Consider the following 12,258-nt stretch of genomic DNA (forward strand, 5'->3'; position numbering starts at 1 on the left):
TGTTCTCTTTAAAAGCTCCTCTCCTCCTCTCCTCTCCTTTTTTATGTTTTACATGTTTTATATTTTACATGTTGTCTCCTTTCTATGGAGCCCGTGAAGATTAGCGGCCGCTAAGGCGTTAGCTAACGGGGTTCCAGTTAATTAACTAAGCTACAGGGTTCATCCACATGACCAATGAACAGGGTTCATCCACATGACCAATGAACAGGTTCATCCACATGACCAATGAACAGGGTTCATCCTCATGACCAATGAACAGGTTCATCCACATGACCAATGAACAGGGTTCATCCTCATGACCAATGAACAGGTTCATCCACATGACCAATGAACAGGGTTCATCCTCATGACCAATGAACAGGTTCATCCACATGACCAATGAACAGGGTTCATCCACATGACCAATGAACAGGTTCATCCACATGACCAATGAACAGGGTTCATCCACATGACCAATGAACAGGTTCATCCACATGACCAATGAACAGGGTTCATCCACATGACCAATTAACAGGGTTCATCCACATGACCAATGAACAGGTTCATCCACATGACCAATGAACAGGTTCATCCACATGACCAATGAACAGGTTCATCCTCATGACCAATGAACAGGTTCATCCTCATGACCAATGAACAGGTTCATCCACATGACCAATGAACAGGTTCATCCACATGACCAATGAACAGGTTCATCCACATGACCAATGAACAGGTTCATCCTCATGACCAATGAACAGGTTCATCCACATGACCAATGAACAGGTTCATCCACATGACCAATGAACAGGGTTCATCCACATGACCAATGAACAGGTTCATCCACATGACCAATGAACAGGTTCATCCACATGACCAATGAACAGGTTCATCCACATGACCAATGAACAGGTTCATCCACATGACCAATGAACAGGTTCATCCACATGACCAATGAACAGGTTCATCCACATGACCAATGAACAGGTTCATCCACATGACCAATGAACAGGGTTCATCCACATGACCAATGAACAGGTTCATCCACATGACCAATGAACAGGTTCATCCACATGACCAATGAACAGGTTCATCCACATGACCAATGAACAGGTTCATCACATGACCAATGAACAGGTTCATCCACATGACCAATGAACAGGTTCATCCTCATGACCAATGAACAGGTTCATCCTCATGACCAATGAACAGGTTCATCCTCATGACCAATGAACAGGTTCATCCACATGACCAATGAACAGGTTCATCCTCATGACCAATGAACAGGTTCATCCTCATGACCAATGAACAGGTTCATCCTCATGACCAATGAACAGGTTCATCCACATGACCAATGAACAGGGTTCATCCACATGACCAATGAACAGGTTCATCCTCATGACCAATGAACAGGTTCATCCTCATGACCAATGAACAGGTTCATCCTCATGACCAATGAACAGGTTCATCCACATGACCAATGAACAGGGTTCATCCACATGACCAATGAACAGGTTCATCCACATGACCAATGAACAGGTTCATCCTCATGACCAATGAACAGGTTCATCCTCATGACCAATGAACAGGGTTCATCCTCATGACCAATGAACAGGGTTCATCCTCATGACCAATGAACAGGGTTCATCCTCATGACCAATGAACAGGTTCATCCTCATGACCAATGAACAGGTTCATCCTCATGACCAATGAACAGGTTCATCCACATGACCAATGAACAGGTTCATCCTCATGACCAATGAACAGGTTCATCCTCATGACCAATGAACAGGTTCATCCTCATGACCAATGAACAGGGTTCATCCTCATGACCAATGAACAGGGTTCATCCACATGACCAATGAACAGGGTTCATCCACATGACCAATGAACCGGGTTCATCCACATGACCAAGTACTTTTCCATATGTAGCCACGCATGGTTAAACTTTCCCTTCCCAGCCATCGTGGATTATCCCGACCACTTCCCTGAGCTACTGTTGCTATGGCCACCAAACCTTTCAGTTACGGTGCGTTCACTTGCAGTGCGAAAAAACCCACAACTTGTGCCGTGTGTATGAAAGAGCGTCCGCCGGCTTATATTTAGACATTCATTTAAAAGCATATTAATTATTAGAAACTCAGCGTGTTTTGGGATTTTTTAAGGACTTTTCCAGGTCTGAAAATTCCAGGACTTTTCCAGGTTTTCCATGACCGTATGAACCCCGAAACTAACTACAAGACAACGTTGTCTCTCTCCGTGTGCAGGAGAGCTCTGAGGAGTGTCGTCGTGCTTCACCTCCTTCGGGCAGCGAGTCGTTGAAGAGGCCCTCCACCGACGTGCAGCCGCTCCCATCGCCGCCGCACAGCCGGCAGCGGTCGTCACGGACGTCCGATCCCAGGACCCGGTCGCAGCCGACGTGCTGCAGGAAGAAAAGGGTGAGAGAAGACGAGTGAGGCTGCAGGGGGGGTCACTCGGGGTCAAGGGTCACCGGCGGCAGGGCGAGCAGTGTCTGAGGGATTACCTCAAACGTCTTCCAGACTCAGATCAGATGGTGAGTCCAGATGTCAGACATAACGCTCTGAGCTGAACTCATGTCAGCATAAAGAAGGTTCTTGATGAGCGGAGCAGGTGGGTTCACGCCACGAAAGACCGAAACAGGTGTGTGTGGAACGGCGACGCTCACACACACACGTACGTCTGTGTGGCAGCTGCTTATCGTAGAGCGGGGATCACGACACTGTGATTCAGCCCCGTGGTTATGGGATGGATAACTAGTACGGGTGAGTTATTTAAAAGGGTTCAAATTATTTAAATACAGACCGCGTTTCCCGGAGCTCAGGACCAATAGCTGAATACAGAATATATATATAATATATATATATATATATATATTATATATATATTATAGATATATATATTTTTATAATATATATTATAATAAATATTATATATTATATATATTCTAGCTTTTAGTACCAGGTGCAGTGCAGCAGCCATCTGCACCACACATCTGCACCTGAACGCACCACATATTTAAATGCTTTGCGAACGAGAGAAACTGTCTGAGAACAGTCACGAGAAAAAGGAAGTGAAAGGAAGGAAATGGGAGAAAAATGAGGGGAATGGATGTAGAGAGAGAGAGAGAGAGACACACAGAGAGAGAGAGAGAGAGAGAGAGAGAGAGAGAGACAGAGAGAGACAGAGAGAGAGAGAGAGAGAGAGAGAGAGAGAGAGAGAGAGAGAGAGAGAGAGAGAGAGAGAGAGAGAGAGAGAGAGAGAGAGAGAGAGAGAGAGAGAGAGAGACAGAGAGAGAGAGAGAGAGAGAGAGAGAGAGAGAGAGAGAGAGAGAGAGAGAGACAGAGAGAGAGAGAGAGAGAGAGAGACACACAGAGAGAGAGACAGAGAGAGACACAGAGAGAGAGAGAGAGAGAGAGAGAGAGAGAGAGACAGAGAGAGAGAGACACAGAGAGAGAGAGAGAGAGAGAGAGAGAGACAGAGACAGAGACCACAGGAGCGAGTGGAAGCAGACGAACACGGAGCTGGAGGGTCAGCGGGTTCATCTGGAGCAGAACTCAGGGAGAGAAACCAGAGAGGAGAGAACAATGAGGAGATCGTGATGAACACAATCCTCTTCTTGGACCCACTTCAACACACACACACACACACACACACACACACACACACACACACACACACACACACACACACACACACACACACACACACACACACACACACACACACACACACACACACACACACACACACACACACACACACACACACACACACACACACACTAAAGAGAGAGAGATCACGGGGGGTAAAGAGCTGAAAAATAAAATACTTTGGCATCGAGAAGTGAAACCACAGAACAACAAGCTGGAGCTCATGAAGCCTCTCTCCTCTCTCCTCTGTCCTCTCTCCTCTGTCCTCTGTCCTCTGTCCTCTCTCCTCTGTCCTCTCTCCTCTGTCCTCTCTCCTCTGTCCTCTGTCCTCTGTCCTCTCTCCTCTCTCCTCTGTCCTCTGTCCTCTGTCCTCTGTCCTCTGTCCTCTGTCCTCTGTCCTCTCTCTCCTCTCTCCTCTGTCCTCTCTCCTCTGTCCTCTCTCCTCTGTCCTCTCCTCTGTCCTCTGTCCTCTGTCCTCTCTCCTCTGTCCTCTGTCCTCTCTCTCCTCTGTCCTCTGTCCTCTCTCCTCTGTCCTCTGTCCTCTGTCCTCTCTCCTCTCTCCTCTGTCCTCTCTCCTCTGTCCTCTGTCCTCTGTCCTCTCTCCTCTGTCCTCTCCTCTGTCCTCTGTCCTCTCTCCTCTGTCCTCTGTCCTCTGTCCACTCTCCTCTGTCCTCTGTCCTCTGTCCACTCTCCTCTCTCCTCTGTCCTCTGTCCTCTGTCCTCTCTCCTCTGTCCTCTCTCCTCTCTCCTCTCTCCTCTCTCCTCTGTCCTCTCTCCTCTGTCTGGTCTCACCTTACACTCCCCGTTCACGCACACGTCCAGCGAGTCGTCTCGGCACGGCGTGCCGTCCACCACGGCCGGAGCGCGCTCCGTGTAGAAGTTGTATCCCTCCGCCAGGCAGTTGAGGGAGCAGGTCTTCACCCCACCTACACACACACACACACAGACACACACAGAGACACACACACACACACAGAACTGGTGTTTATCCTTCATTCAACGAGTTGCTCCACCGGTCGAGGAGCTGTTGACATCATCTGGGATGATTGTTTATTTGTGCTGGCAGAACTGAAGCAGGTACAGTATGTACCGGGGGGGGAGAGAGGGAGAGAGGGGGAGAGAGAGAGAGGGGAGAGAAAGAGAGGGAGAGAGGGGGGGGGAGAAAGAGAGGGGGGGAGAGAGAGAGAGAGAGAGAATGTACTGGCACAGCCTGCAGACTATAAAGTGGTCAGACCATGGAAAAAACTACAATTCCCATGGTGCATAGCTTTGGCCGGCCAATCGTAGCCTGCAGCAGGGTGTGTGTGTGTGTGTGTGTGTGTGTGTGTGTGTGTGTGTGTGTGTGTGTGTGTGTGTGTGTGTGTGTGTGTGAGGGTTGAATGTGAAGACCATTAGAGTGAGAATGTGCAGCAGCTTAAAAGACAGACTGTATTGATGAACTGAGAGAGAGAGGGAGGGGGAGAGAGAGAGAGGGAGGGGGGAGAGAGAGAGAGAGGGAGAGAGAGAGAGAGAGAGATTGCGTCATGGTGAACTAAGTGAGAGGTAACCCAAAACCTAAAACTGGCAACATGGAACGTAAGAACCCTCCTGGACTCCTATGGCAGAACCGAAAGACCTCACAGAAGAACAGCACTGATTGCGGCCGAGCTGAGGCGTTACAACATCGACATCGCCGCACTTTGCGAGACCAGGCTCCTTGATGAAGGGTCGCTGATAGAGGAAGGGTCTGGTTACACCTTCTTCTGGAAAGGCTATCCCCCAGGTGGACAACATCTGCACGGTGTGGGACTGGCCATCAAGAACACACTGCTACCAAGACTCACTGAAACACCTGTGGGCATCAGTGAAAGACTGATGACCCTCCGTATCCCCTGGCGAAGAACCGCTTTGCTACACTTCTTAGTGTGTATGCGCCAACACTGCCATCCGACACTGAGGTTAAAGACTCATTCTATCAGTCACTGGATGAGGCTCTCCACTGGATCCCCAAGACCGACAAGATCCTCCTCCTTGGGGACTTCAATGCTCGTGTGGGGCAGAGTGACAGGATATGGAAAGGAGTGCTTGGCAGGCATGGTATTGGTCAGGCCAACTCAAATGGCATGAGATTACTTACTCTCTGCTCTGAGCACAACCTGACCATAACCAACACCATCTTCCAGCAAAAGACCAAATATAAAACATCATGGATGCACCCACGCTCTAAACATTGGCACCTGATTGACTATGTCATCGTGAGACGTTGTGACATCAAAGACGTTCTCATATGCCGGGCCATGAGAGGTGCAGAATGCTGGACAGACCACAGGATGATCGTGGCCAAAGTCCACATGAGCGTACGCCCCCCCATGCGGAAACGTGGGGTCAGTGTGAGACGCTTAGACTGTGCCCGTCTGAAGGATACCAGCACAAGAAATGAGTTCCGATGCTCCCTGGCTGAAAAACTTGAAGAGCTTGAACTCACCTTGAGAGGAGAGAATGACACAGACCTACAGTGGACCGCTATCAGCTCAGCCCTTCATGAAGCAGCAGCCCACACAATCGGCTATAAGACCAAAACCACCAGGACTGGTTTGACAATAACTCAGACACCATCCGTAACTCACTGAACGTCATGCACAAAGCACACCAGGCAACCCTGAAAACCCCTCATTGAGCACCGCCAGACAGCAATGGCAGAGGCGGGCGTGAAGTGCAAAAGACCCTACGGACAATGCAAAACAAGTGGTGGACAGAGAAGGCACAGGAAATCCAATCTTTCGCTGATAGAAATGATATGCATAACTTTTACAATGCAGTCAAATCTATCTACGGCCCAACAAACCACTGCATCACTCCTGTTAAAACCGCAGATGGGCTCAGAGTCCTAAAAGACCAGAGCAGTATACTGGAGAGGTGGGCTGAACATTTTAATACCCTGCTTAATCAGGACTCTAAAGCAGACCGCACCATCCTGGATCAACTGCCTGAACTTCCACCGATTGACAACCTTAACCAACCCCCGACCTGGAGGTCCTGTCAGCCGTCCGCTCTCTGAAGAACAACACGTCTCCTGGCATGGACAATATCCCTGCGGAACTGCTTCAACAGGGTGGTTACCTCTGTACAAGAGCGCTACATCAACACATCACTAAAGTATGGGCTGATGAAAACATCCCACAGCAATGGAGAGATGCCAAAATTGTCACTATATATAAAAACAAAGGTGACAAGACCATCTGTGGCAACCACAGGGGTATAGCACTCCTTGCTGTTGCTGGTAAGGTCCTGGCCAAGGTGCTGCTGCAGAGGCTACTCAACAACATCACAGAGGCATTGCTCCCAGAATCACAGTGTGGCTTTAGGAAGAACAGGAGTACAGTCGACATGGTCTTCACAGCCCGGCAGCTTCAGGAAAAGTGCAGGGAGCAACATCAAGACCTGTTTATGGCTTTTGTCGACCTCTCCAAAGCCTTCGACACTGTGCAGAGAGACCTACTGTGGGACATCCTGCTCCGCTTTGGATGCCCTAACAAGTTTGTCAACATCCTCCGACAGTTTCATGATGGTCTGAATGCTCGGGTGACAATAGGAGGACAAGAGTCTGCCTCCTTCCCCGTGTGCACAGGGGTCAGGCAGGGTGTGTACTAGCACCAGTGCTCTTTAACATCTTCCTCCTATGCATCACCCAGCTGCTCCATAAGGACATTGAGGACAACAGCGGGGTGACAGTAGTCTATCGGCTCGATGGCAACCTCTTTAACATCAGGAGGCTGCAGGCCACCACCAAGCTGCACAGAGTGAGGGTCCTTGAGCTGCAGTATGCAGATGACTGAGCTCTGGTGGCTCACACTCCACAAGACCTCCAGGCTGTCCTGGATGCAGCTGTGAAGGCTTACAGCAGGATGGGGCTGACCATCAACATCACCAAAACAGAGGTCGTCTGTCAGTGGAGCACCAACATCCCACCACGCCACCCATCTTCAGCATCAATGATAAGCATCTATCTGTAGTACCATCATTCAAATACCTCGGGAGTCTCCTCTGAGGACAATGACATCCACAATGAGGTCCAGAACAGAATCAAACAAGCACCAGCTGCCTTTGGGAGACTCAGGCGCCGGGTCTTTCAAAACAAGAACTTATACCTCCATACAAAAATCTCTGTGTATCAAGCAGTGTGCATCACCACCCTCCTGTACAGCTGTGAAGCCTGGCTCACCTCCAGCCGCCATGGGAAGGCCCTGGAGCATTTTCACATCCGCTGTCTCCAGCGAATGCTAGGAATCACTTGGCGTGACCGAGTGCCACACACCGAGATCCTCAGGAGAGCAGGCTGTAGGAGCATGGAGGCCACCATCACCCACTACCAGCTACGATGGCTGGGGCACGTTATAAGGATGCCCCTCAATCGGCTGCCTCACAAAGTGCTGTATGGCCAGCTCGCCCAAGGCCAGCGCTCTGCTGGAGGGCAGAAGAAGCGCTATAAAGACCAGATAAAAACAGCGCTAAAGAAATGTAAAATCAGACCAGGGGACCTGGAGGGCTTGGCTGCTGACCGTAACACCTGGCGTCAGATGTGCCAAGACGGGACCACAGCACTGGAGGAGGACAGGACAGCCAGGAGGCAGGAAAGAAGGCAGACAAGAAAAACAACCAAGGTTGCCAGGACCACCACTACTACATACGCATGTCCCACCTGCCACAAGACCTGTGGATCCAGGATAGGACTATACAGCCACCAGAAAACTCACCGCTGAAAGTCAGAAGTGGACGTCATCATCGGCCTCGATGGACAACTACAAGCAAGCAAGTGTGTGTGTGTGAGGGTTGAATGTGAAGACCATTAGAGTGAGAATGTGCAGCAGCTTAAAAGACAGACTGTATTGATGAACTGAGAGAGAGAGGGAGGGGGAGAGAGAGAGGGAGGGGGGAGAGAGAGAGAGAGAGAGATTGCGTCATGGTGAACTAAGTGAGAGGTACATCTGACATGACGAAGAAAAATAAATGAAAGGGGTGAGAGAGGAGTAGAGGAGTGAGAGAACAGGAGAGGGGCCGTGTGGAGGTAGTCTGTGGCTCGTTGCTATGGTAACCAGCTATCAAACGCAAACTGTTTCACTCTTCACGTCCAGCGTCGTCGTCGTGCTCATCGGGAGACACCAGTTCTCGCGGTGCATTGTGGGAATGTGTGGAGAGCATCTGCAGCAAGCACACACACACACACACACACACACACACAAACTCTCACACACACACACTCACTCACTCACCTCCTCTGTACGGCTTCCAGGTGTAAAACTTTCCCCGGAAAGAAACGCTGTCGAAGTCAGAGCACTGAGTCACCCGGAAATCCAGAGAGCCTGCAGGGCACTCCTGCAACACAGTTACACACATATGAACATATATATATATATATATATATATATATATAAACAGGCACGCAGAGTCCAAACACACAGACCTCTGCAGTAATGATACTAGTGAGTGTGTGTTGCGCTGCATACTCACGTCAATGTTGCAGGACCTGAAGCGTTTCCTCTCCCCCAGACAATACTTTCCACCAATAGTTGGCCTGAAACCACACACACACACACACACACACACACACACACACAGAGTGTAAACAGTAAACCGAAGCGATGCTCGCAGAAAAACAACACACACAAAAACACTTTTCTTGGCCTCAGATTGGGGTTCATTCTGGTTTTAATTCCAGACTCCGCCCCCAGAGGCCCCAGGGCTCTGGGGGCGGAGTCTGGTAGTTCAGGATGATTCAGACGCACAAGAGAAATGATGAACTCAGAGTTCTCAGTTTCATCAGAGAGGTGATTAAGCTGCTCCTCTGAGTCCTGATTTATACCTTCATGTTCTGAACCGCTTCATCGCTCTTTATGCAGCGTGGCAGTAGTAATAACAGTAGTAATAACAGTAGTAATAGCAGTAGCAGTACTTTAAGCCGGCTCAGGTAACCCTACCTGGGGCTGTCACAGTGCCTGAGGGACGAGGACACGCCCCCCCCACAGGTCCTGCTGCACTCCTCCCAGGGCGACCACAGCCCCCAGCCGCCGTCCACGCCCTCCGGACGGGTCCCGTACATCACACACAGCCTCTTGTAGCACCACTGCACACGCACACACACGCACACACACATAAATATACATTATTATTCCTTCATAACTCTAAACACAATAAAGTAAAAACGGTTTATATTCACCCCTTTCTCGATGGTGTTGGTCTGACAGATGGTTCCCTCTGCAGCCGGGATGCTGCTGGTGATGCAGCGGTTGCTCTTGCTCATGCACCAGAGTTCACTGCAGACCTCCTGTGTGTGTGTGTGTGTGTGTGTGTGGAGAAACAACTGGTCACACACAAGGTACAGACACACTCTCGTTCACCTTCTCTGCTGTGACAGCGATGCCTGGAACACGGGGTTGTGTGTCATGGCGTTCGCATGGAGAGTCTACGAGGCTCCAGATGTCCAGCCGCTCGACAAGTTAAACCACGCAACGAAAGTATTCACGATATTTCACGTTGTCGAGGACGACAAAAGGAGAGAAAAAATAACTATATTTGAGACACTTTGGTCCAGACTCAAACCTGCCGAATTTCAACATGTTGTCATTTTGAGTCTGTTAGCTCGATGAGGTTAGCATTCAATTTTCAATTACATTTTCAAATACATTTTAAATTTAATTTTCACTTCAGTTTATTTTGTATAGCCCAATATCCCAAATTACAAATGAGTCCAGGCTTTACAATGTGTACACATACAACATCCCTGACCTTTGACCTTTGAACAACTCAACCCAAAAAACAGAAAAAAAACTTCAGGGAAGGACCCTTCATGCGTGTTGCTCTGCTGCCGCTAACAAGAGGACCGTCAAAAGCCTGAAAGACGAGCGCGTGGGAAGCAGGAATCTCTCACCGCGTATTTACACTGTCGGGACCGGACGCCGTACTGGAAGCGGCACTGTTCGTCAGCGTCGTAGGCCTGACCCGGAGCCGTGGTGGGGTACACAAAGTCCTGCTTGGGGGGCACGTTGTTCAGGCAGGAGCCCATACCCGAGCTGAAGAAGAGACGCTTACAGTCAGGGTTCATCCACACGACCAATGAACAGGTTCATCCACACGACCAATGAACAGGTTCATCCTCATGATCAATGAACAGGTTCATCCACATGACCAATGAACAGGTTCATCCACATGACCAATGAACAGGGTTCATCCTCATGACCAATGAACAGGTTCATCCTCATGACCAATGAACAGGTTCATCCACATGACCAATGAACAGGTTCATCCACATGACCAATGAACAGGTTCATCCTCATGACCAATGAACAGGTTCATCCACATGACCAATGAACAGGTTCATCCACATGACCAATGAACAGGTTCATCCACACGACCAATGAACAGGTTCATCCACATGACCAATGAACAGCTTCATCCACACGACCAATGAACAGGTTCATCCTCATGACCAATGAACAGGTTCATCCACATGACCAATGAACAGGTTCATCCTCATGACCAATGAACAGGTTCATCCTCATGACCAATGAACAGGTTCATCCTCATGACCAATGAACAGGTTCATCCACATGACCAATGAACAGGTTCATCCTCATGACCAATGAACAGGTTCATCCTCATGACCAATGAACAGGTTCATCCACATGACCAATGAACAGGTTCATCCACATGACCAATGAACAGGTTCATCCTCATGACCAATGAACAGGTTCATCCACATGACCAATGAACAGGTTCATCCACATGACCAATGAACAGGTTCATCCTCATGACCAATGAACAGGTTCATCCTCATGACCAATGAACAGGTTCATCCACATGACCAATGAACAGGTTCATCCACATGACCAATGAACAGGGTTCATCCTCATGACCAATGAACAGGTTCATCCTCATGACCAATGAACAGGTTCATCCTCATGACCAATGAACAGGTTCATCCTCATGGCCAATGAACAGGTTCATCCACATGGCCAATGAACAGGTTCATCCTCATGACCAATGAACAGGTTCATCCTCATGACCAATGAACAGGTTCATCCCCATGACCAATGAACAGGTTCATCCACATGACCAATGAACAGGTTCATCCACATGACCAATGAACAGGTTCATCCACATGACCAATGAACAGGTTCATCCACATGACCAATGAACAGGTTCATCCCCATGACCAATGAACAGGTTCATCCACATGACCAATGAACAGGTTCATACACATGACCAATGAACAGGGTTCATCCTCATGACCAATGAACAGGTTCATCCTCATGACCAATGAACAGGTTCATCCTCATGGCCAATGAACAGGTTCATCCACATGGCCAATGAACAGGTTCATCCTCATGACCAATGAACAGGTTCATCCTCATGACCAATGAACAGGTTCATCCCCATGACCAATGAACAGGTTCATCCACATGACCAATGAACAGGTTCATCCACATGACCAATGAACAGGTTCATCCACATGACCAATGGGTTTCCAAGACTTTAAACCAAATTTTCATGACCAAATATTTTGTGACATCTCGGTACATACATGAAAAGCAAGAATTCTAAAGCAGTATAACCTTAAAAAACATAGATGAAT

The 12,258-nt window shown here is 48.8% G+C and overlaps 1 protein-coding gene and 1 long non-coding RNA gene across 3 annotated transcripts in view; one reads left to right on the top strand and one right to left on the bottom strand.

Moving 5' to 3' along the window:
• Nucleotides 1-12,258, bottom strand: part of adamts10 (ADAM metallopeptidase with thrombospondin type 1 motif, 10) — a 48,365-nt gene that overhangs the window by 8,236 nt on the left and 27,871 nt on the right. For both annotated transcript variants that reach the window (XM_056414940.1, XM_056414939.1), the window contains 7 exons: nucleotides 10,555-10,696; nucleotides 9,844-9,951; nucleotides 9,605-9,750; nucleotides 9,138-9,201; nucleotides 8,900-9,002; nucleotides 4,443-4,576; nucleotides 2,278-2,401 (listed from right to left, as the gene is read on the bottom strand). In XM_056414940.1, coding sequence (XP_056270915.1) covers nucleotides 2,278-2,401; nucleotides 4,443-4,576; nucleotides 8,900-9,002; nucleotides 9,138-9,201; nucleotides 9,605-9,750; nucleotides 9,844-9,951; nucleotides 10,555-10,696 — 821 coding nt within the window. The remainder of the gene's footprint in view (nucleotides 1-2,277; nucleotides 2,402-4,442; nucleotides 4,577-8,899; nucleotides 9,003-9,137; nucleotides 9,202-9,604; nucleotides 9,751-9,843; nucleotides 9,952-10,554; nucleotides 10,697-12,258) is intronic.
• LOC130194067 (uncharacterized) lies at nucleotides 1,084-11,675 on the top strand. Its single transcript, XR_008831786.1, has 3 exons — nucleotides 1,084-1,116; nucleotides 1,569-1,595; nucleotides 11,575-11,675. It is a non-coding gene; the product is annotated as an uncharacterized LOC130194067 (long non-coding RNA).

Source organism: Pseudoliparis swirei, chromosome 5 (assembly GCF_029220125.1).
Source record: "Pseudoliparis swirei isolate HS2019 ecotype Mariana Trench chromosome 5, NWPU_hadal_v1, whole genome shotgun sequence".
NCBI classification, from domain to species: domain Eukaryota; kingdom Metazoa; phylum Chordata; class Actinopteri; order Perciformes; family Liparidae; genus Pseudoliparis; species Pseudoliparis swirei.